Source organism: Microcebus murinus, chromosome 14, assembly GCF_040939455.1.
Source record: "Microcebus murinus isolate Inina chromosome 14, M.murinus_Inina_mat1.0, whole genome shotgun sequence".
Lineage (NCBI taxonomy): Eukaryota > Metazoa > Chordata > Mammalia > Primates > Cheirogaleidae > Microcebus > Microcebus murinus.
The window spans coordinates 51,096,283-51,121,713 of record NC_134117.1 but is presented as its reverse complement, the minus strand read 5'-3'; the positions used below and the strand labels follow the sequence as shown (position 1 = coordinate 51,121,713).

The following is a 25,431-nucleotide window of genomic DNA, read 5'->3' as shown; positions in this document are numbered from 1 at the left end:
CTGAGAAAGAGTGAGACCCTGTCTCTACTAAAAATAGAAAAAATTAGCCAGGCGTGGGGGTACATGCCTGTAGTCCCAGGCACTTGGGAAGCTGAGTCAGGAAGAGCGCTTGAGCCCAGGAGTTGGAGGTTGTTATGAGCTATGATGACACCACTATAATCTAGCCAGGCTGACAGAATGAGACTATTGTCTACACAAAAACAAAAAAAAACACCATATCAGTGCATATAGATAGATATTCCATAGGTTGTATGTGCTGTAAGTTAAACTTCCCAGTTTTCTTTTATAAGCAGTACTGCTGTAAACATCTTGTATGTTTATTGATCTATCTTGATATACTTGAGTTTCTCTGAAGAGGAAGTTTGTGGAAGTGAATTGGTGGGCCAAAAAGAATGTACTTTAAAAATTTTCCATAGTGCTAAATTGCCTTCCATCTCCAATCTGTACCTTCTGCAGCAATGGGGCAGAGAGTGCCTGTTTATGATAGTATGATAGTATTATCTTATTATTATTTTGATTTATATATTTTTAACCATGAGCTAGGTTGACCATACTTACTTGTATCTGTAGTTTATTTTCTGTAAATTGCCTGTTCATATCCTTTACACATTGTTTTAGTTGGATTGCTCATCTTTTTTAATGGGATGTTTGCAAATTAATTGTACACAACTTTTCCCCCCCAGTTTGTCTTTCATCTTTTTACTTTATGATATATATTTTTTCCTTGCTAATATTTGAATTTTTATAGTGCAGATTTATTGGAGTTTTCCTTTAATACCACTGAGACCATAGTCCCTAAAACATAGGTAGCACATATTTCAGGTCAGAACATATTTTATCCTTTCTCAGCTCTAGTTCTCTTTTGCAGTGACAAGAATTTAATCAGGGCTAGAGAAGGGATCAGTGGCGCCCATCCATTGAGTTTTCCCAGACCATACCAATTTATCTGCTCAAACACTTTGACTTCTCCTATTCTTTCTTATTTGTTGTCAGACTGAAATAAATAAAAACAGTAAACTTCCCTCTGCTACACAGGTTGATAAAATATGTCTTCAAAAAGTTGTTGATGGGCCGGGCGTGATCCTAGCACTCTGAGAGGCCGAGGCAGGCGGATTGCTCGAGGTCAGGAGTTCGAAACCAGCCTGAGCAAGAGCAAGACCCCCGTCTCTACTATAAATAGAAAGAAATTAATTGGCCAACTAATATATATAGAAAAAATTAGCCAGGCATGGTGGCACATGCCTGTAGTCCCAGCTCCTCAGGATGCTGAGGCAGGAGAATTGCTTGAGCCCAGGAGTTTGAGGTTGCTGTGAGCTAGGCTGACGCCACGGCACTCACTCTAGCCTGAGCAACAAAGTGAGACCCTGTCTCAAAAAAAAAAAAGTTGTTGATGGTGAGGGACCAAGATTGGATCAATGCTGTTTAACCTTGCTCCTAATTTACCAGAATTGGCTTTAGGCTTTATAAACCATTTAGGTGTTATTAAAATGGGGGTGGAGGGGGAACATCATATATTTAATAGAATAATAGTGAAACACACGGAATGGTTTCCTTGAATCTTCTTTTAATTTTACAAAAAGGGAAAATTAAAGTTTCGGAAAGAGTTATTCTTTAATTTACCATTTGAGCTATGCATTTTCAAGTTAATACTAGATTTAAAAATTAGTATTCATTAAAACCCTTTGCACTCGGATGTCAAGTGTGACTCAACACGGTTAGCAAAAATTATAGAGATTAAAATTACTCTTTGAATGTATCAGTAATTTGAAATATAAAAAAATCCAAATAAGTTTGTATGAAAAGAAACTCCAGTTTTTTTTTTTTTTTTTTTTTTTTTTTTTTTTTTTTTGAGACAGAGTCTCACTTTGTTGTCCAGGCTAGAGTGAGTGCCGTGGCGTCAGCCTAGCTCACAGCAACCTCAAACTCCTGGGCTCAAGCGATCCTCCTGCCTCAGCCTCCCGAGTAGCTGGGACTACAGGCATGCGCCACCATGCCCGGCTAATTTTTTATATACATCAGTTGGCCAATTAATTTCTTTCTATTTTATAGTAGAGACGGGGTCTCGCTCTTGCTCAGGCTGGTTTTGAACTCCTGACCTTGAGCAATCCGCCCGCCTCGGCCTCCCAAGAGCTAGGATTACAGGCGTGAGCCACAGCGCCCGGCCTGAAACTCCAGTTTTTTATTCTACTGCCACGCTTTGTGAAATCTGGGGTATTTAAAAAATTAAATCTCAAGTAGAATAAAGGAATTGAGAAAAAAAGCAAGTGATTGCAAAGGGTTAATGTCACTCACAGGACTATCATATCCTTTTGCCACTTACTAGTTGTGTGACCTAGGGTCAGTTATGTAACTTCTTTAAGCCCATTTCCCCATTTGCAATATGGAGACTTATAAAATCTTCAAAGGATTCTTTTTCTAATTAACTGAGAATAAGTATGTATGTAAAAGCACCTAATATAGTGCCTTTCCTCATCACAGCCAGAATATCAGTTTTTTTCTTTTTTCTTTTCTTTTTTTTTTTTTGAGACAGAGTCCCACTTTGTTGCCTGGGCTAGAGTGCCATAGCATAAGCCTAGCTCACAGCAACCTCGAACTCCTGGACTCAGGCAATCCTTCTGCCTCAGCCTCCCAAGAAGCTGGGATTACAGGCATGTGCCACCATGCCCAGCTAATTTTTTCTATATAGTTTTAGTTGGCCAATTAATTTCTTTCTATTTTTAGTAGAGACAGGGTCTCACTCTTGCTCAGGCTGGTTTCGAACTCCTGACCTTGAACAATCCTACCACCTCGTCCTCCTAGAGTGTTAGGATTATGGGCGTGAGCCATCGTGCCCGGCCCAGAATATCAGTTTCTTGACTGTAAAATGAATGAGTTGGATCTGGAAGTTAACTTCCTAGTCCCTACCATCTCAACTTGCCATTTTAAATGTAAATGGTTAATTTTAATTAGAAATATACTTTTGAAAATGAAATATTTATTTATTGGTTTATTATTGAAGGATTCTGATAGAGAATTTTTGATGAGTTTTAGAAGGCTTTAAACATTGTTCTTATGAATAAATTGTAATTGTAGTAGACTAATTTGAGAATTAAATGAAAGTATGCCTGAAGGAAACTATTCATATTTGAAGAAAATATGGAACATATGAAATACTGGGATGGAATATTCAAGGAACAGAATCTAGGCTAATCAGTATATCTGTATTATAATGACTGACAGTTTAAAATGCATGGAGTATTCTGTGAAGGATGATAACTAGCCTTTTCCTTATCTTCACTGAGGCTTAAATTCTAGCAAGAATTTTTAGTTTAGAAAAAGAGAAATTACCAGGACTCTTCCAAGTCTATATTCTGTAAATGCTATCTTTTCCATATAAAGACATTTACAGATTTTATTTTTCCCTTTAAGGGTTTCAGGATTATCAGAGGCTTGTGTAGTTTATGGATATTTTCCTATGGTATCATAATTGATTGTGTCACATTTATTATAGTCATTCATTCATTCTTTCATTTATTTATTTATTAACAAATGATAGAGTCTTGCTGCGTCGCCCAGGCTGTAGTAGGCTGGTGTCTTCATAGCTCACTGCAACCTCGAAACTCCTGGGCTCAAGTGATCCACTTGCCTCAGCCTCCTGAGAAGCTGGGACTACAGGTGTGCACCGCCACACCCAACTAATTTTTTAAAAAATTTTTGTGGAGACGAGGGTCTCACTATGTCGCTCAAGCTGGTCTTGTACTCCTGGCCTCAAGCAATCCCCCTACCTTGGCCTCCTAAGTTGCTAGGATTATAGACATGAGCCACCTTGCCCTGTTTCTTATGTTTTATTTTGACTCTTTAATATGCTATTTTCATGCTAAGGTCAGAATATTTTCACACACTTAAAATATATGTTCCCTAATAGAAGCTAATTAAAACAAATAATGGATACCTGTTTCCTCTCTGTCTAGGATGAGGAGAAGATATTCTTGTACATTATGTTTATTGGAATTGTAACTGATGGCCTCCTTCTTTAGGACACTTTGGCAATATGTGTCAGAGGGAGACAATCTTTTTTGAGTCCATATTTGTGAATAGAAAACATTTTCATCAGGAATGTGTAAATACTGGCAAATTTTCATAACTATTTTTTTGTGGTAAATGCCATTATGTCACTGTCATTCCATATTCAGTTTTTCTATATAGCACACAGATAAACCATTACTGTTATGGCCATTATTCCCACCAGAGTCAGTTTTCCTGAGGCACGCTTCATAGATGTGAATTTTAGCCAAGAAAATTTGATTGTTGTGTCAACATTTTTACAGTGTGTAGTTTTACATTTATTATTTCCACCATAAGAGTTGGTGTAAACTAGATAAAATACTGGCAGTGTGCTTTTATTGTGTCTTGGCATGAAGAGCACCTGTAGGGCACAGGAGGTTTGTAATGTTCTGTTTCAGTAGCAGAAACTTGAGCATTTGATAAAGCTTTTGACCTAGTAATTTGATTTCTTTTTTTTTTTTTTGAGACAGAGTCCCACTTTGCTGCCCAGGCCAGAGTGAGTGCCGTGGCGTCAGCCTAGCTCACAGCAACCTCAAACTCCTGGGCTCAAGTGATCCTACTGCCTCAGCCTCCCGAGTAGCTGCGACTACAGGCATGCGCCACCATGCCCGGCTAATTTTTTCTATATATATTAGCTGGCCAATTAATTTCTTTCTATTTATAGTAGAGACAGGGTCTTGCTCTTGCTCAGGCTGGTTTTGAACTCCTGACCTTGAGCAATCCGACCGCCTCGGCCTCCCAGAGTGCTAGGATTACAGGGGTGAGCCACCGCGCCCGGCCTAGTAATTTGATTTCTAAGAAAAATAATACAGATATTCTAGTCATTCCAATTTTACTTTTTTTTTTTTTTAACCCCCTTTTCTTCCAGGGATGATTCCAATTTTAATAAACAACTTTTGTGAAAAATTTGAAACATGTTGAAAGTTGAACAGTAGATCATTATTATATCTATATTCTGAAGAATATAAAATTATTCTGTAGAAAGAATAATTTTATATTCTTTCACATGTTATATACCAGCCCACCAGTTACTAAGTATCTGCCACATATTATAGTGATGTGGCAGATACTTAGTAACAAGTCAGTAGCTGTAAGCTGTTCAGGATATATTAAGTAAAAAGAGCTGGTTATGAAAAACTATGTAGATAATAATTCCATTTAAAATACACATAGAGACATGCAGAGAAGATTATCTCTGGGTAGTGGGGTCACTACCAGATCCCACTATTTAATATAATGAAATACTGCTTTTTATAATCTGCATTTTCATTAACACATGTATTTACAAAAAATAGAAAAGCATCACAGTTATGTCTTCTGCAATATTTTCTTCCTTAGCACTTCTATATCTGCTGGATGCACAGTGTACATAATGGTTAGCATGCGGGCTTTGGGGTCACAGACCAGGGTTTGAATCCTGGCTCTTCCAGTTACCACCTCTGTGACCTCTTACTGACCGTCTTCAGGCCATTATTCATTGTTAAAATAGGTTTGTGTGAAGATTAAGTACATGCAAAGGTTATAGTATAGTGTCTGACACATAGTAAACTTACAATAAATGAGAACTATTAACATTATCATCATCATGTAAACATGCTAACATTTCCTTAGAAATATAAGTTGTACATCTAAAAATTAGATTTTTAGGCCGGGCGCGGTGGCTCACGCCTGTAATCCTAGCACTCTAGGAGGTCAAGGCGGGCGGATAGCTCGAGGTCAGGAGTTCGAAACCAGCCTGAGCAAGAGCGAGACCCCCGTCTCTACTATAAATAGAAAGAAATTAATTGACCAACTAATATATATAGAAAAAATTAGCCAGGCATGGTGGCGCAAGCCTGTAGTCCCAGCTACTCGGGAGGCTGAGGCAGTAGGATTGCTTGAGCCCAGGAGATTGAGGTTGCTGTGAGCTAGGCTGACGCCATGGCACTCACTCTATCCTGCGCAAGAAAGCGAGACTCTGTCTCAAAAAAAAAAAATTAGATTTTTACTTTAGGACATTTGGAAAATATAGGAAAATATGAAATATTCTGATCAGAGAATGTCATTAGGATCATATACTATTAAGTATATATAATTTTATATCCTATGAAAAGCCAATGTCTAATGAATTACTAGGTATTCTGTATTTATGTGTACTAAAATTTGGACTTACTATCTTTTTAGATCAAAACTTAAGATAGAAGATATAAAAGAAGCCAACAAAGCATTACAGGTGAGTAGGAAATGTTTTCTTTAAGTAGGAAAGTATAATACATATGAAAGTCTCCAATAAAAGGTAAAGCCCTGTATAAATCTAAGGTATTGTTAATGAATCCCAGGATGTATGAAGGCAGAAGCACTGAATGGGGACTTGGATGATGGGGGTTCAGCTCTTTCTGGCACCTCTAGAAATCACACTATTATTAAATAATAATGTTCCTGGTGGAAATTGACCTTAGAAATAATTTTGTTCATTTCCCTATGAAGTGTGGTCTTTATAGAGTGAAATTGCCTTTGAACTTAAGAATCCTTGAGTTCCTATGCCAGGCTGTTACTTACTAGTTTTTGATCTTCAACAAGTCACATGTCCTCATTGGGCCTCAGTTTCCTCTTCTCAAATGGGCTTATTTCTGCATAGGGTTGCTTTGAATTTTGAACAGGTTAATACATATGGAAGTGGTGGGGTACAGTTTATCAGTATGTGGTTGTGAATGTGTCTTGAATGCAAGAGTCCCTTCTACAACATAGAAAAAGACAGTGTCCATGTGAACACTTCAGTGACAGGTAGCTTCCTACCCCATAACTTATTTCATTTTTTTATCAAAGTGTTACATGAAAATAAAAAACATTGCTAAAAAGACTTAACACCAAAAAAATTGCTGAAAAGATTTAACACCGAAAAAAGTTACACACAAAAAAATGGCAGTGGTCTCTTGTCTGCCCCTGATGAGGAACTAGCTACCATGTTTCCCTGAAAATAAGACAGTGTCTTATATTTATTTTTCTTCAAGAAGACACCCTAGGGCTTATTTTCAGGGGATGTGTTATTTTTTTAAAGTATGGCACAACAATCTACATTTATTCAAATATAGTTAAGTCGTCTTCTTCTGGAAGATCATCCTAACTCTCCAAACCCCGAATTCCATCCTGAATTTATTGCGACTCTATTTCCTTTAGAACCATTGGCCCCAATCTCTTATGTTTTTTTTTTTTTTTTTTTTTTTGAGACAGAGTCTCGCTTTGTTGCCCAGGCTAGAGTGAGTGCCGTGGCGTCAGCCTAGCTCACAGCAACCTCAAACTCCTGGGCTCAAGTGATCCTCCTGCCTCAGCCTCCCCAAGTAGCTGGGACTACAGGCATGTGCCACCATGCCCGGCTAATTTTTTCTATATATATTAGTTGGCCAATTAATTTCTTTCTATTTATAGTAGAGACGGGGTCTCGCTCTTGCTCAGGCTGGTTTCGAACTCCTGACCTCGAGCAATCCGCCTGCCTCAGCCTCCCAGAGAGCTAGGATTACAGGCGTGAGCCACCGTGCCCGGCTCCCAATCTCTTATGTTGAGCAATAGAGCTCTCATTAAATGAGCAGCTCTTATCCATGTAACCTGCTTGGAGTGCAGGGTCCAGTCTGCACGGTGGAGCAGAAATGATCTCTCTGGGCTCAGTAGGAGACTGCTTGCTGAAGCTTTTCCCCTATCCCCTAGTGTTTGTTGGGGATGAGAGAGGCCCACAGTGCTGATCCACAGCTTTCCTTCTTCCCCCTGGGGACACACAATACCTAAAGCAGAGCATCCTGCTCCTCACTTCTCTGAGACTTTCCCATCAAAGCCTAAGCTTGCAGCACACACAGGATGGCCAGGACCTGACAGGGGGAGCCGACCTTGTTGGTGGGACTGCCTGCACCTTTCCAATCACCTCTGGGATAGTAGCTGTCATGATGGGGCAGATGAGAAGGGCTGCTCGTCTTCTTTACTGCTCCACGATGAAATGAATGGGTTGTGTAGATATGCTACATGGCCACGCCCGTCACTAGGTCTTATTTTCAGGGTGGGGCTTATAGTGCACAAATGCTTACAAATCCTCGTAGGGCTTATTTTATGGGTAGGTCTTATTTTGGGGGAGACACGGTACTAGCATTTATCCCTATATTTCTAAATAATATGTAGTATCTATTGTTTGTTCTTTTTTTTTTTTTTTTTTTGAGATAGAGTCTCACTTTGTTGCCTAGGCTAGAGTGAGTGCCGTGGCGTCAGCCTAGCTCACAGCAACCTCAAATTCCTGGGCTCAAGCGATCCTCCTGCCTCAGCCTCCCAAGTAGCTGGGACTACAGGCATGTGCCATCATACCCGGCTAATTTTTTTCTATATATAATAGTTGGCCAATTAATTTCTTTTTTAATTTATAGTAGAGACGAGGTCTCACTCTTGCTCAGGCTGGTTTCGAATGCCTGACCTCGAACAATCCGCCCGTCTCGGCCTCCCAGAGTGCTAGGATTACAGGTGTGAGCCACCGCGCCTGGCCTGTCCTTGTCTTTAACATCTGAGTTTTCTCATATCTTCAAACACTACTATAAAATACTTCTTGGTAAAGTTTTTTAACATGGTAAAATGTATCAGGTAATAATAGGTTAGTGTATTTTTTCCTCTGAGTCATTCCTCCAAGTTCAAGAGTTCTCTACTCTCCTGCTCATGTCTAGTCTGGTTCCTCCTGTCCTGACAGTTCCATTTGCTGGTATTCTCAGAATAACCCTTTATCCTTCTCTTATGTGGGAGTTCTGTTGCCTCAACCTCATAACTTCTTTCTTGGTTTACTCCCTTGTTTGGGGCAGCACATCCTTCAGTAGCTTCCTGAAAAATGGTGGATGAAGATGAAAATTGTAGGAATTTGCACAATTAAATATGCCTTTATTCTGTTCTCACACTTTTTTAGGAGATGGGTGGATACATGGATGTTTGCCCAAATCACCATTATTTAAACTCTGTAAAAACTTTTTAAGTTTACTCTGTATCTGACATTTTCATTGTTAGATATATATCGCTATGTAAGAGTACATACACATGCAGTGTAACTTAAAAAACACTTGCGGGGGAATTCATGTGGAGGTCAGAGTGGAAGCAGGTGTGAGTGGGTCCAACAGAAGGAAATGTGGCTGCCAAAGTGTTGGAGTCCATTGGCAAGTTCGGCCTGGCCTTGGCCATTGCAGGAGGCGTGGTGAACTCTGCTTTGTATAATGTGGGTGCTGGGCACAGAGCTATCATCTTTGACCGATTCCGTGGAGTGCCGGACATTGTGGTAGGGGAAGGGACTCACTTTCTCATCCCATGGGTACAGAAACCAATTATCTTTGACTGCCGCTCTCGACCGCGTAACGTGCCAGTCATCACTGGTAGCAAAGATTTACAGAATGTCAACATCACGCTGTGCATCCTCTTCCGGCCTGGCGCTAGCCAGCTCCTGCGCATCTTCACCAGCATCGGAGAGGACTACGACGAGCGCTTGCTGCCGTCCATCACTACAGAGATCCTCGAGTCAGTGGTGGCTTGCTTTGATGCAGGGGAACTAATCACCCAGAGAGAGCTGGTCTCCAGGCAGGTGAGTGATGACCTTACCTTGGAGCGAGCAGCAACCTTTGGGCTCATCCTGGACGATATGTCCTTGATGCATCTGACCTTTGGGAAGGAATTCACAGAAGCAGTGGAAGCCAAACAGGTGGCTCAGCAGGAAGCAGAGAGGGCCAGATTTGTGGTGGAAAAGGCTGAGCAGCAGAAAAAGGCGGCCATCATCTCTGCCTAGGGGGACTCCAAGGCAGCCGAGCTGATCACTAACTCTCTGGCCACCTCGGGGGACGGCCTGATTGAGCTATGTAAGCTGGAGGCCACGGAGGACATTGCATACCAGCTGATACCAGCTGTCTCGCTCTCGTAACATCACCTACCTGCCCGCAGCAGTCCGTGCTCCTGCAGCTGCCCCAGTGAGGAGGACCCACCGTGCCTGTACCTCCTCAGGCCAGCGGGGCCACAGCCCTGATGATGCTTAACACCACCTCCTGCCCCCACCCAGAAATCACTGTGAAATCTCATGATTGGGTTACCTGAAGGAAATAAAAGTAAAATCACTTCAGATCTCTAATTACTCTATCAAATCAAGCTCTTTCATTCTTCTTGCACCCACCTACTTTTTTATCCACTTCCCTACCAAAAATTGCCAAGTGCCTATGCAGACTCGCTTTGGGTCCGGGTTTGAGGCCTGCTGGAGCTTTGGCGTAGGCACTGGCAATTGGCAGAACAAAGGCAGGACAGTGTGTGTGTGTGACGGACTGGGAGCACAGGTGGCAGGTGGTGGCAGGCACGGCTGGACCGTGAAGGCAGGCCTCAGTTTTCCAGTGCCTCCTGCGCGCAGATGCAGCCGAAGAGAGGTGCTGGGGAATGAATGTCAGAGAGGAAGTGGTCTGTCTCTTCCCATAAGCCTGATTCTCTGTAACTGGCCAGCGGAAGCAGGTGTGTGCAAACAGTGCATGGATTGAAGAAACTGCCCCTGTTGAGGTGGGTGGGCTGATTTTGCTGCCCCCTCTCCCCCCAGGGTCCCAAGACTGGGATGGACTTGGATAGGGAGAGAGGAGGCCTGGACTGAGATGTGAGTCTGTCGAAAACTTCCTGTCCACCCCGCACCTTGGTCCCTCTCAAACACCCAGTGGAATTCCACCTTGAAGGATTTGCATTCTGTCGGGGCTGGACATGCCTGCCCAAGACATTCTGAGCTCCTGGCTCCTTCATTCAGAGACTGAATGAAGCCTTCTCGAAGGCTCTATGCTTGTGCTTTGAAAGAAACAACCATGGGAAGAAAACAAATATGTGTAAACTGCTGTCAATAAATGACACCCAGACCTTCAGCTCAAAAAAAAAAAAAACCCAACCAAACAAAAAAAACACTTGAATACCCTCTGCTCAGCTTATAATAGAACATGACAAGTACCCTGGAAGCCCCATGTGTGCTTCCGGTTGGCACTTTCCTTCTTATAGTATATCCTCTATTTTGTGGAAACCATTATTTTGCTCAGGAGTTGGAGGTTGTAGTGAGGTATGACCATGCCACTGCACTCGAGCCTGGGTGGCAGACTGAGACCCTATATCTGTTGAGAAAAAAAGTAAGGTCTTATCTAAAGTAATGAACTCAAACATCTTATTTCCCAATTTTCTTCAGATTTTAGGGCTTTACTGTGTAAAAAGTATGCATAATGCCAAAATCTTACATTTCACGTAGTGAAAATTTCTCTTTAAATGTTGTTGGACTAGATAATCTTGAAGGTTCTTTTCCTTAAAAGAGAATTCCCATCAATAGTAGATCTTTATTTCTTAAAAATATTTTATCCTGGATATGATCAAATATATACACTTGTAAAATGAACTATGTTTGATCATATCCAGGAAGAGTAAACTTGTTACCCAGTTTCACTATCATTATATGGGCAATCTTGTTCAATACTCAATACACATCTCCCCTCCCAACCCAGGATATTTTGAGGCAAATTTCACATAGTTCATCTACAAATGTTTCAGTATATCTCAAGGAAAAGAACTTTAATTTTTGCTTCTTCATATATTTATTTCTATAAAATGTTCTTGGGCAAAAAAGTTTTTACATGTAATTTTTAGTGTTACAAATTTGAGCATTAATATTCACTTTTCTTCCTACTAGGGACTGGTTTGGCTAAAAGACAAAGAAGCAACACATTGTAAACTTTGCGAAAAGGAATTTTCACTCTCTAAGAGAAAGGTAAGGGAACCAGGAAGTCAGTCCAAAAATTTTGTTGCAAAAATGCTTCCAATTTTGTTTATTCATAGATTTTTTTTTTCTTTTAATAGCACCATTGTAGAAACTGCGGGGAAATTTTTTGTAATGCCTGCTCTGACAATGAACTGCCTTTGCCTTCCTCACCAAAACCAGTACGAGTCTGTGATTCCTGTCACGCATTGCTTATTCAGAGATGCTCATCTAACTTGCCATAAGACTCCAGAACTAAATCTTTATGATCAAAGTACCTACAATGAATGTTATGTATGTATTATACAAGATATCCAGACAGCCCTTCTTAAGCAGCTTTCAGTCAGTATTGGTACCAGTTTATTTTCCACATACTCAACTCATGGTAATTAGTTGTGATTTGATATTTCCTTCCTCATTGTTATTCAAGAAGAATTTAGCAGAGCATGCTTTTAAAATGTTAGCCTAATTTTTACTTGATGTAATAATCATGAACGCTTAATTCCATTGAAAGGCCAGATAGCATAGCTCACACACATTTGCCTTATTTTGTAAAGGCCTTCTTAAAAATAAGGCTTCAGATTATTTTATTCTTCCAAATTCTGTCAAGTTGATATTTGATGGTGCCTGAAATTCTCTTAATGCACTTTAAAGCTTAACAGGTCTCAAGGAGACTGGAAATGCATAAAACTTTCTAGAAGTATTAATATTCCAATTCAACATTTTTCATGATCTTGTAAGATTTCAATTTAACTCTTATTTATTTGTCCCTTCTCTTCTTCCTCTTTTGCATTAGAAAGGACCAGTATTTTCTCCTAAAAAATTTCCTTTTAGTGTTTTCAAAATTATTGTTATGCTTGCCTATACCTTTCAGACGCAGTGGATTTAATTGAAGGGGCATTATTTGGCCTCAGCATTTTTTCTTCTAATCTTGACAGGAAGTTACATGTATATATCATACTTTTACCTTAAGTTAGTTACTTGCAGATCTCATATGCTACCTGTCTCACTGAATTGCTGTTACTTAAGGTGGCTCAAACAGCCCTTCTTAAGCAGCTGTCTGCTTAAGACCCCTAATTCAAAAATGAAAATAGGAATCTTTCCCCTGAAAAAAAAACATGTATAAAAGCAGGGGTTTATAGGATCCTTATAAAGATTCTCTTATCTAAGCATTACAAATGAGAAAAAAGTTAAAACTTTTCCTTTTATATTACCACAGCGTTGAGTAGTTCAAAAAATTTTGTATTCTGTTGCCATTGGAATAACTTTTAGGAAGCATTACATTGTAGTGGTCTACCACTGCATTATATGCCCACAGTAAAATCACACCAGTCTACTGATCACCTGTATGCCAGGGTATTGAGCAGATGAAAATACAGTCTCTGTCCTACCATGAAGTATATATTTGAAGTATTTCAAGCTAACTCAACACTAATCCAGTTATACTGTTTATAGCATACTAAGAATCTAATCTGTAAAAATTAAGTTACCTCTATATAAACAGCCTCACATTATCTTTTTAATTATTTAGCCATGCACTTTAAGTTTGTGAGCCTATCAAAAATATATAGGAATTTTACACTACTTGGGAGCATTAATTTTTGTGATTTATCAGAACACTTCCCTCCCTCAAGATGTAGTTACTCCGCAGGATCTTTCCTTATGAGTATATACTGTCATTCAGATTTAAAATTATTAAATTTTCTAATTGCCAAAGCATGAAACTAATAATTATTTTACTTGAAGATCTATTATCTCCAGAACCCATAAAATTTCAACTTTTGAGGTCAACTTCAGTTAGATCTTGACATATTTTTAGATGGTCTTTCTTTTGAATACTGATAGAAATGTCCTCAAGAAGGAATTATATTCTTGAACGAACCATTTTGTATTGATGGGATAGGTTAACATTTTTATGACTGTTGAAAATGAGAAGCATAAATGAAAATTTTCAAATAGGTGTTTTTTTATTACTGTGCTTGAACAAATTTTAAAGTAACTTAAATTCCAAGAATGATTTCATTGAACAAATAAACCATGATTTCTAGTCACCCTTTAAATTTCTTGCCATTCAAAACATGTCTCACCATTCATTTGGGCTTTTATTTTTTAAAGTAGCTTTTATGAATGCAATTTGCTTCATTTATTTTTGGCTCAAAACCATTTATACTTTGAGTTTTTCCTTTTACAAAATGTTCACAATTTGTGATTACAAACCTTTTACTTTTCAAAAGATTTTGCATACCATTCCCTCACCTAGCAGTACTACCACAATAATGCTATCATGGTGCCAAGGAATTGCAATTGTAATTCTTTTATCCTGTAATGTTTTAAAAATAAAATGTGAATTTTATAAACTGAATAAAGATTTGAAAAACTAGCCTGCTTAAAAAGGGCAACTTTCATTTCTAACATTTTATACTTTTACTGCTTAGAGATTTTAAGGGGAAAATAAAAGCACATGTGACTTTCAAAAGACAGGTGCTGTGAGCCCTGATATTTAAGTAGCTACTTCAAGGAAGTGACTCAAATATTAAGATGAATCATTGCTTGAGTCAAGAGGCTCCAGGCCAGGATTTCAAGACCACCCTGGGCTACAAAGCAAGACCTTGTTGATGTGCGCTTGTAATCCCAGCTATTTGGGATACCAGGGCAGAAGGATCATTCAAGCCCAGGAGTTTGCAGTTAGCTATGACACCACTATGCTCTAGCAACAGAGCAAGACCGTATCAAAACAAACCAGTTTCCAAATATACAGGCTGTCACAGTTCCCTCTTCTAACAGCAAAAATCACTCCTTAGGAGTCACTTTTTCTAAATCTTCAATTAGACGATATATACAGTACTTTCTACCAATTTGATATAGTAACCGACACAAAGCATTCTAGGACAGACACCATACTATTATCTCCCACATTGACATTTATTACATTAATAACATTTCTAGCAAAAACAATAACAAGTTCAGTAACTGAATTCACATTGACAAGGTTTCATTTTGATCCATTAGCCAATTTGGAAAAAGCCATATTGATGAAAGGGATTAAAACTAAAAAAAGCACCTTTTCCTTGCTACATATAGTATTTTTAACTAAAACCCCAAGCAGATTATCAGATGCAAAAACCCAACTGCAGATTCTTATTTTAATTGACTATAACATGGACTTGTCTTACATTTCTTTAAGTAGTCATTTACAGTTATTTTAAAATCATATGCTCCATTGGGCAGGAAACTGAAAATACATCTGTCAAAATTATACTCCATAGTAAATACCTATGTACTTATACTGAATTCTCATGTCACTGAGAACCTTAACCTACTCTAAGACATCTTGAGATAACTTACAACTATCAATTTTCTGGAAACATTTTTGGTACTTTGGTTGGTCAAGTTGTGAGGGGATTTTACTCCAAAATCTAGGGTTAGAATTTAGAACTTCCAATGCTCCCATCCCCCCCATACAATTATGAATACTCAGAAATCCAGATACCTCATATCATCAACATTTCAGAACTAAGCCTGATAAATTACATTTGAGAAAGAATAACATGGAACTAATTAGCTGAATTTATACTACTAAAGCTACCTCATCTTTAGGCTTTATATTTACAGTGTTGTCCAGGAGAAATTAACGAAAAGTTACACTAATTATATTTGTGAAGCTCTATTCCAGATGTCTACTTAAGACTTGCAGTTTATGCAGAGGTGAACCATTATCTTCTAAAATTACACCATTCTACCTCTTACAGAGCTAATAAAATACACCAACCCAAATCTTGTGAAGGCAGCACATCTTTAGGAGTAACTAGTATATAAAAAGTATCAACATCAGTGGTTTGAATATAAAAATTTATTTTTAAGTCAAAGTATGCAACAAATAAAACCTACAGAAAACAGATTTCCCCGTCACAATCTGTTGCTTTACCAAATAATATTTTGAAAACACATTCCTTCAGTCATTATAAAGTTCTTAAAATACAAAAGAAATTAAATCTGTAAGAAAGTCTAGTAGACCAGATGCTGTTGTCAGGACTTGTATGTTGGTGGTTATGCTTTCAGTACATCCCACGCCATCCACCTCCACTCATGCCGCCTTGCCCATAGTACCCTCCACTGCCTCCACCGCCACGGCCTTAAGAAAAAAGCACATTAAGAATCACTTAGCACAAGACATTCATGCGTGAGATGTTAAAAGCATGTGTGCATTTTTAATTGTACTATATGTGGGGACTAACACAAACCGAACTAGAGATACTTACCATAACCACCCAAGCCATCAGGAGTACCATATCCTCCACTGTAATTGTTCCCCATTCCCATTCTTCCAACAGATCCATAACCTCCCTGATTATCTTTTGGGGGGAAAAAAAAAGTTTGAGATGGATTGCTAAGTAGCTAACTCTGCTTATCTTAAAAACTTTACATACCCATTCCATCTCTGCCGTAGCCTCCCATTCCCGAACCGCCCATTCCAGAGCCGCCTCCAGGGGTAGAATTCAAGAAGAGTTCAATGTATCGATGTTCTTTAAGAAAAAAGCAAGGGTAACAGGGGAGGAGAAAGGAATAATGGTTCATAATTGTATCAATAAAAGCTTTAAAAGGTTGATTGGCTAATATGAAAATATTAAATATCAATTCCTAGTGTGATGAAAAAAACCCAAAGGAACCATTAAAATCTGAACTTTATATAGAGGTCAATGGCTGTCAAGAGTAACCTATAGAACACAGGACCTCTTATATTTATTTAAACAAATGAGGCCGGGCACAGTGGCTCAACATCTGTAATCCTAGCACTCTGGGAGGCCAAGGAGGGCGGATTGCTCAAAGTCAGGAGTTGGAACCAGCCTGAGCAAGAGCCGAGAACCTGTCTCTACAGTAAACAGAAATTAATTGGACAATATATATAGAAAAAATTAGTTGGGCATGGTGGCGCATGCCTGTAGTCCCAGCTACTTGGGAGGCTGAGGCAGTAGGATCGCTTGAGCCCAGGAGTTTGGGGTTGCTGTGAGCTAAGGCTGACGCCACAGCACTCACTCTAGCCTGGGCAACAAAGCGAGACTCTATCTCAAAATAAATAAATAAACAAACGAGAAATTTTATTCTACATGTAAGTTCACATCTAGGAAATGATAGCATGCCAAGAATACCACTTACGCATGTTATTTTTATCTTTAGACATGGCAGCTACTGCATCTTCATGTGTTACAAACTCTACATCTGCTTCTCCTGTTGCTCTGCCATCAGCTCCAATATCAATATGAACTCTTATTGGATTTAGTGGTGAGAAGAACTAAATGAAAGAAAACACTTATTTCTTTTCTGTTCAGATTATTGCAAAGAACTTAGCCACTTTTAATTACTGTCTGAGCTATAACAGGTCCCTGAAACTCAGAAACTATGTACAGAAAAATAGGGTATATATCACAATTCAGAAAAACAGGGTTTGATAAACCTGCAAACTCTACATATAACTCTAATCACAAGTTAACCAGGTTTAAGCTATCCCTAAAGGCATTTGGAACTTACACCAATTGGACCCCAGTAAGATCTAGAACAAACTTTTAAAAGCCAGTTATTTTTGGCTTTGTTTACCACTGGGTCTCTAATGCACCTACTGACAAAACAAACTGGTAAGTGTGACTAGATTTAGCCCATGAGCTGACATTTGCTGACCACCTAACCAATCCAGAACCAATCAGTTTCAAATCAATAACAGCAGCATCATCTATTCCTGTTATTTTCAACTCCTCAGTTTTTAATCACCATCTAGCCTATAAAGTGAAACCAAACCACTAAAACTTAATCTTTCACTATATTCTTAACTGAACTTTATTCATGGGGCTTTTTACTTGCTTGAATCCTATGTAGGTCAAGACACAATGGACACAAAAATATCTGTAACAGTAAATATAAGGAGGGTAGATATATTTTTATGTCCAAGGGATTCTAATGTTAAACTATAAAGATGAAAACATTAAAAATGCTTCAAAATCTAGAAGCCAGGACAAGCATAAAACCACTAATAATTACTAAAATTACTCACATTAGCAATGTCATTTTCAGTTGCACGAAAAGGCAACCCTCTCATGTGTACAAAATGACCACCATGAAATCCTGAACTTGCATCACCAGCACCACCATAGCCATGTCCTCCCATACCTGGAAAATAACATTTGCAAAGATTATATATCAACTATTATGGAAACACGTAGTAAAGTATACATATGTACTATGCAAGGTATTAAAAAAAGCCCTACATGGGACCTCACTGCAGTATGCTCAGCTTTTTATACAGGTTACCTTTATTACCACTAAGAGCTTGCAAATACTAAAAGTTACCTCAGAATAAAATTATCTTTAATATTTATTTTACCTCTTCCATCTCTCATTCTGTCATCAAAGCCATCATTTCCATAGCCATAATTATTATAGCCACCATAGTCATCAAAACCTCCATAACCTGTGTAATTTAAGGAGAAATACATGAATACTTTTAAGAGATAAACTTTATAATCTGATTACAAAACACATATTTGTGATAAGCAGTTTCACTTGATTATTTTTGCAATTTCCAACTTCGTGCATATGAAATAAATATTTAACACCTATGGAAATGTAAAATCTCAAAAGGACAAATTCAGACATGTAAATTAAATTTCATCCCCATGCCAAAATATGCCAGTATCTTCCTTTTAATTTCTGTGTAAGTTTTCTAGGTGCTAATGTGCATCAATCCAGTCCCATAGCTGGCCACGGAAATCCATATTTTCATGAACAGGTTTTAAAACCTTGTAGGTACTGAGATTACTGCCATTTCTATATTTCTTGACAAAATGTCAGGAATATTAAGAAAATGACAACAGAACCTGTGTTCATTAGATACACATACCACCATCATATCCATCACCTCCTCGTCGCATTCTGTCATACATACTTCCACGCCCAGCTCCATAATAACCCCCTCTTCCTCCTATTGGTCTATCATATGGTCCCGGTCGCTGTCCCAGCAATCTTCTTGGTGGATCATAAAATCCTTTGATTTCACTCCTGCTACTTCTGAAGATCTCAATATACCTATTTAAAAACGTTTTAAGGTATAGGTTTCAGCATAAATGTATTTATTAGAGAAAATTAGATATTGGGTAAAATGCAGTACATTTTTCTACATCTAGATACATAACCCAATTTAAATTGCCTAAATACACCATAAGCTAACATTTTTTACACCTACAAACTTAAATAATTAAATATTTAAGTTTTACATAGACAAAAATTAGTCATTTGAAAACAATTCATAAAATAGATTTTTAGTTTGTTTCCTTTAGTACAAGATAGGAGTTTTAAAGAAAATAGGTGATTATACAAATGCATTCATTGACAACATCCTACAGAGAAATGGAAACAATCTAATTTTAATTTAAGTAAACTATTAGCATTAATTCCCCACCCAAATCTGTAGTTTCCAAGTTAAATTTAGGTAATTATCAATTCTTTTAAACTACCCCAGAAAAATGTTATGGTTACCCCCCCATTTAAGCAATAGTGACCCACAACCCCCAAAAATAAAAATTTAACACCATCCCAAACTCTCCATCCCCACCTGTGCCCTATTCTTTCCTTGTGTTTCCCCAGAGCATTTTCTGCTATCTCCTTTGAAGCAAACTGCACGAAGGCCTCCCCTGTGCTTCTCCCCTGGTAGTCCATCGTCAATGTTATCCCATTTGGCACGATTTCCAACCCTTTAACCCAAGGACAAATAACCCCATCAAGGGGAACAGTGTTAAAGGCTGAAACATTCCCATCTGAATCAAATATTTAAAACAAGTCTAAACAAAACAAAACAAAACAAAAAAGCTTAGTTTCCCATCACCCCATAATACAAATGAAAAGATTTTTTTCAAATATTACTGGATTAAATAAATTTTTTGTAACCAGTGTAAAAACACTGTGGTAATTATACTCTAAAAACCCACCTATATTACATGAAAAAAACTGCTACAAATCAAACTTAACTTCCATATGCTCCATATGCTAATTCATGGTTTATTTCATCACACAATTATTCTCAATTAAGTTACTGTAATTTAATTAGGTTTTACATATTCTTAAACATTCTGTATTGAATATTAACTGGAGCACATTTCACATTTTAATACATTCACCAAGATTATCATGGTTAAATTTAAAAGTTCCAAAATCAAATGGGTTTTACAAATTAAAAACTGAGTAATATAATACAAATATAAACAAAATCACACTACTAAACTTTGACTAATACTAGAGGTACCTTGAAAGAACTGAACTATTTCCTCTTTGCTGCAACCAAATGGTAGTCCTCGAAGTCGTACTGTCCCATCACTAGCGTCATTTGGACCATTATGTTTCATAACCCAATCCATCTCAATACCGTTTGATTTAAATGCTATAAAAAAATAAACAAGCACATAGAGCAGTCAATCAAAATAGACTCTTTTCAAAGGGACTGAAGAAACCTCTCAGAGGTGTCACAAGAGGAAATGCAACACAGGGTTAAAAGACTCCAGTTGACAATGCCACAACCCAAGGGATACTACCTTTCTATTGTGGGACAGAGAAAAGGCAGTGAAACCTGACACTACCTGGCAAAAAGTACTGAATTTCTTAGGATCAAACATTACGTATTTCCTCATTTTAAGAAAACTAGAATGATTCAACTACCAGAGCCTTCAAACTATTTGTCACCTAAATGCCAACTCCAGCCTTTTCATATCTCACATTTTCATTCACACTTCTCAGATTTCACTATTCACCTGAATAGTTATGCAAATTCTTTAAAACTTGAATTATTCAGAAGTTACATATAATCCATCTACTCACATCAGAAAGCCTAAGTAAAAAAAAAAATGTAACGAATAGTGGTTGATGTTGAAAAGTATTAGGAAGGTGATGCACTATGACTTTGGATACATCAAACTGTCTTTAAAGGGGGAAATTTTAGCTGTATTTAGTTTAAACTCACTAAGAGCAAGAGTTTTAAAATGAGTTATAACTGAAGTTAAAGGCCACTTTAAAATGATCATCTTCCAACAGTACCCAGAAGCCATCTACTTGGAAGTCATCGGAGATAGTGAACCCATCCATCCAGTTCCCTTCCCCAGAGGCAATCGGCATCCATCCTTCCTTTTAAAATTCCACACTTTCAAAAGAGGCTAATGCAGAAGTCCTTCAGCTGCAGAAACTTACCAGAACCGTATAAATTTCACTATGCAGCTGTAGGAATCCTACTCACCTGAGTATTTCAAACCTTTCCCTCACCACCTCCTCCCCTGTAAACAAAACAATTTGTTCACTTGATTCCTTTATGCTTGAGGATATACTGTACATCAATAGCATTCATTAATGCTTAATTTCACATGATCTAGTTATCAGTTCAACTCTTAGGGGTAGCATCCGCAAAGAGTAAATTTCTTTTTCCTAGAATTCATGCACTTAAAGTAAGCTAATGTAGAAATTCTCCATAAGTTGTTACTAATCAAATAACCTCCTACATATGAATCACCTTCAGCACCTGTTTTGTTAAAGTCCTAGGTGCCACCCTAGACATACAGAACCAAAATGAACTGACATTACAATTTATTCTTACACACACAAACATTATCAACTTTTAAGAGAAATACCCTGGAGGCCTGAGTCTCTATCATCAACTGGCTGCATCAACTACTTAACCTCTGAGCCTATTCAAGTGTAAAATATAGCAGTAGAACCTATCTATACCTCATTGAGCTGTTAAGAATTACTTAAAGTCCATTTTCCAGGCCTGAACTTCCATTTTCCAGGCCTGAGTAAAAAAAAAAGAAAAAAAAAAAAAAAAAAGAATTACTTAAAGTGCTTGGTCTGCCTCATGGTAAGCACTTGCTGACAGCAACTGTCAATGAATTTTAAGGTGCCTTGCAAAAGCAATGAAACATACTACAAACAGAATTTCTGAACCTTAAAGAATAGAAAATTATTTTGAGTCTTGAAAGGAAATAAGGACTGCTAAATCTTCTCTGAGGAAGCAAAGGCTTTTTAAACGTTTAATACCATTCCGGAGAGTGGCTCTGAAAGGCGGCCCCAAATCAGTTGGGGAAAAAAGTTCAGAGACATTTTGAAGATCTCTACCATTAAAAAAAAAAATTCAAAAACAGCACCAACCTAAACAAGTGTAACCAAAAAGGGTGGTGATCTAAGAGAAGAAGGGAAGAAAAAGTGGAAAAGTTCTAAAAATCTGAAGTCAATCTAATTTAATGTGAAAGGATCTTAGTTGATACTTTCTCATATGAAAACAACAAAGTATTGTCTATAAGAAACACCAAACTGTTAACACAATTTTCAACTGGGGAAAATGTACCCAGATTCACAACAGGAGTGTACAATAAAAAGAGAGCCTTGCTCTACCACCCCTTCAAAACTCAAAATTCTACTTACAAAACAAAGAAAAAAAACTCAAGCACATACAAAGAGGCAATCTGATGTATAATCTTAATAAAGCTGTCAGAAACTACCTAAACAGTTTACTAATTATTCAGGATAATCCATCTCAACCTGTCTTTGCAACAATGTCATGGCTAATCACTTACTCTAAGAATTTCAAGTGTTAAAATAGCAATTAAAATATGAAGATAACTTTAGTCAGTTTTATGAGACTTTAAATATAATTTCCTAAACATTATGCTAAGTGAAACAAACCAGTCACAGAAGACCACAAATTTTATGATTCCATTTATAATTTGTGATTGTCTGAGGCTTGAGGGGATGGAGGGTGCCAGTAAGGGGAATGACTGCTAATGATATGGGCATCTTTTGAATGATAAAAGTGTCCTAAAATTGTAGTGATGACTGTACAAATCTGGGAATGCACTAAAATCCACCGAACTGTACATTTTAAATGTGTCAAGTTTACGGTATGTAGATTATATTCCAAACCCGTTAAGGAAAAAATATCTAATAAGAACAGTTGAAATACAGAATTCTTATAGTGGGGGGGAGGGCATATCCTATCTTCTTGAAGCGTCCTCTAAATAGTAGCCTGGTGGTCCAAAAAAATGAGAATGAATTTTGGTTTTTGCCAAACAAGTGGTGATAATTAAGTTTAACTCTAATGGAAATTTTACACTATTCTTCCTTTCCAATGTGGTTGTGACTTAATTTTAAATAAGAAACCTAGACATACTACTAATACCTTAAGGAGATAAGGACTCAGTTATTTTAAAAAGGCAATTAGAGGGGTTTCCAGATTATGGCGCAGACCAAAGAGGGCAGAAAAAAGGTGTGTCCTCTAATCCAATTAGGAAAGCTATTAATCATAACAGTAAACTACTTTATAGGAAAGTCTGAGCTGTCTTTCTAAAGTCCACTAAGACTTGTTTAAAAGTAAGAATTCAGGCAAACTTTTCCTTGGCAATCCTGACAAAGCATCACAGAACATCTAACAACAGGCAGGAAGGTTGTTTTTGTTTTTAGAGCTGGAAAAGTAGATAACAGACTTCTTGTAAAGATTTATATGAATCATTAGAAACTTTCAAGCCTTTCCCCTCTCTTTTGTATTGTCTTCAATGAAAACTACCCACCAGTTCGCTGCTCTAAGGAACCTGTCCCCAAAATTACACCACCACGTGACTGGGTTTACAATTTGTCCTGTTTAGTAGGCTTATTTCCCTGTTGAAAATACGACTACAGAGTACTATACTCCTACAATAAAGGAAAAACATGCTTAGCTACCAAAAGAAAATAAGCCCTAACTATATTTTGAAGTATTTTATGTCTACAGCTTTAAGCCTAGAAAAAAAATCTCCCTGCACAAAATACAACTCTTGGAGATTGAATATTTAAAGCTAGTAACGCAATTCCTACATACACACACACATACTTTTACCATCACTGGTTGTGTTTAGCTATTTCCTAAAAGTGAAACTCTTAAATTCCAACCCATACGGGCCAAACTACACGAAACCACTGTTAAACCCCTCACCCCCCACCCCCAAGTTCAAAAAGCAGTATCACAGTTCACTGGGCCCAGACGACCTATCTGAAATATGCCCAATTTACATTCCTATTTGATAAGTCACCCAACTTTTCTGCGTACATAATTACCCGCCAAGTCTTTATAAACGTTTAAGCGTGGAAAAGAGAAAAAAAAAACTCTTGGAAAATGAGTACGTACTCTTTTCGAAGTTCCAAATCGGGAATATAAGGGCCGGCTAAGCGTCCTTTATTCCTCCCCGGAGACTTTTCGTTTATCTAGCTGCCCTAGAGACCAGAGAGCTAGGGAGAGCACGCCCCTCCCCCGCCCCGCCCGGCAGCCAAGCCCGGCTAAAAACCTTCGCCACCGGGCGGCGGAATTACAAAGGAGGCCTGCCTCCTTTGTCCTGGATTTGGGAGTTGAGCGCCTTCGTCGCCATTGGCCTTCCTCCCCCAGCTCCAACCTCTCTCATCTTGGGAATCTGCGTCAGAAGTCACTCGCAGTCACGGCCAGCCCAGGTAGCCCTGCCGAGACTGCAGAGGAACGGAGGCCACGGTGGGAGGCCAGGCCCATCCGGCGCCATTTCCATCGGGAGCGCGCCCGGCAGCCCTGATTCTCCCCCCACCCCACTGCCCAGCCGTTCCCTGCTCGCTTCACTCCCCACCTTCATCCCTTCCAGGGAGCTCTGACCAACCCCCAACCCCCGGCCTTCTAAGTCAGTTTTCGGAAGCTGGGGCACAAAAAGTAAAAAGAGCGGGGAAGGGCGGGAAGCCAAGGTGGCCGCGCCACCGTACCCAAAATGGCGGAGGCCATTTTGAAAAGGGAAATGCTGGACGCCCCCCACTTCGGGCCTTGGTGTCCTCCCCTCGACAAGCCGCCCTTCTTGAAGTGGGAGACTACGGGGGAGGCGCACCCCAACCGCCACCGAGCGGCGACCTCCACACCGCCCCCCAACCCCACCCTCTCCCGGTCTCTCTTTCGTCCTTCTCCCGACTCGGCTCTCAAAACCACCAGCCCAACCTACCCCCTTTTACTTCAGATACCCTGTCAGGCGACAGTAACACCGACTCCGGTGCTCGGGTCCGGTCGTGAGGCGGGACAAGTCGTTTGCCTCGTGTAGCGCTCACCACAACGGCTATTCCAACCGTCTCCGGCGGCGGCAACCGCTAAGGGAGCTGCGCAGCAGAACGACTGGCCTGGGGGGATGGGAGAGAGCGAGCGAGGAGGAGGGGGTGGAGCGAGAGCTGCCAGAACGCTCGGCACCACTCTCGCGAGACGATGGAATCGGTTCCGCTTTGGCGTTGGCGGCAAGGAAAGCGCTTGCGCGCCGCGGTGCTGACCAGTTGTGGGCGAGGTAGACAGGAGTACAGGCTCGTCGAGTTAGAGAGAGAGCCTCTGCCCACGCCGCCCTTCTTACTTACCGTACCACCGTCAAATTCTCAGACCCCGCCGTTCTGCCCTCTTGGGGAGGTGGCCGCAGCAGTCCTGCGAGTGTGTTTAGAAGGAACCGCGGTGTCGCGGTCTGGAAATTTCTCCCGTGGTCTACCCGTCACGAGCAGATTCCGTGAAGGCCCCGCCCTCACCCCCGCGTCAACAGCGTGGAAAGGGCGCCGCGTGGTTCGGCAGGCGAACGCGGGGAGGGCGTTGTTTGTCCACCATGTTTGCATTG

At 39.3% G+C, this 25,431-nt stretch overlaps 3 protein-coding genes across 22 annotated transcripts in view; 2 read left to right on the top strand and 1 right to left on the bottom strand.

Moving 5' to 3' along the window:
* Positions 1–14,162, top strand: part of RUFY2 (RUN and FYVE domain containing 2) — a 40,731-nt gene extending 26,569 nt beyond the window's left edge. For all 4 annotated transcript variants that reach the window (XM_076010036.1, XM_076010035.1, XM_076010034.1 and 1 more), the window contains 3 exons: positions 6,208–6,256; positions 11,717–11,794; positions 11,884–14,162. In XM_076010036.1, coding sequence (XP_075866151.1) covers positions 6,208–6,256; positions 11,717–11,794; positions 11,884–12,027 — 271 coding nt within the window. In that variant the 3' untranslated portion in view covers positions 12,028–14,162. The remainder of the gene's footprint in view (positions 1–6,207; positions 6,257–11,716; positions 11,795–11,883) is intronic.
* Positions 14,163–14,683: 521 nt separating this feature from the next.
* On the bottom strand, positions 14,684–25,298 carry HNRNPH3 (heterogeneous nuclear ribonucleoprotein H3). 16 transcript variants are annotated; one of them, XM_012762682.3, is made up of 10 exons: positions 25,184–25,298; positions 20,070–20,204; positions 19,383–19,521; positions 18,672–18,856; positions 18,156–18,242; positions 17,826–17,941; positions 16,937–17,072; positions 16,210–16,305; positions 16,042–16,134; positions 14,684–15,914 (listed from the first exon to the last, which is right to left on the bottom strand). In XM_012762682.3, the coding sequence occupies exons 2-10, from the start codon at positions 20,179–20,181 to the stop codon at positions 15,838–15,840; spliced, it is 1,041 nt and encodes a 346-aa protein (XP_012618136.1). In that variant the 5' UTR covers positions 20,182–20,204; positions 25,184–25,298; the 3' UTR covers positions 14,684–15,837. The 16 variants fall into 16 exon arrangements, with proteins under 16 accessions (XP_012618136.1, XP_012618134.1, XP_075866154.1 ...); XM_012762680.2 differs by lacking the exon at positions 25,184–25,298 and adding an exon at positions 24,787–24,998; XM_076010039.1 differs by lacking the exon at positions 25,184–25,298 and adding an exon at positions 24,787–24,998 and having other exon boundaries at positions 18,690–18,856.
* Positions 24,154–25,431, top strand: part of PBLD (phenazine biosynthesis like protein domain containing) — a 47,904-nt gene continuing 46,626 nt past the window's right edge. For both annotated transcript variants that reach the window (XM_076010044.1, XM_012762690.3), the window contains exon 1: positions 24,154–24,280. The gene's annotated coding sequence lies outside the window, so the exon portion shown is untranslated. The remainder of the gene's footprint in view (positions 24,281–25,431) is intronic.

Excerpts from the sequence above, each read along its gene's own strand:
- HNRNPH3 (XM_012762682.3), bottom strand. The coding sequence starts at position 20,181 with ATGGATTGGGTTATGAAACATAATGGTCCAAATGACGCTAGTGATGGG. Across the intron at positions 19,522-20,069 it reads AATAGTTCAGTTCTTTCAAG|GGTTGGAAATCGTGCCAAAT; the intron begins GTACCTCTAGTA and ends CTTGGGTTAAAG. Across the intron at positions 17,942-18,155 it reads CAGAATGAGAGATGGAAGAG|GTATGGGAGGACATGGCTAT; the intron begins GTAAAATAAATA and ends GTTATTTTCCAG.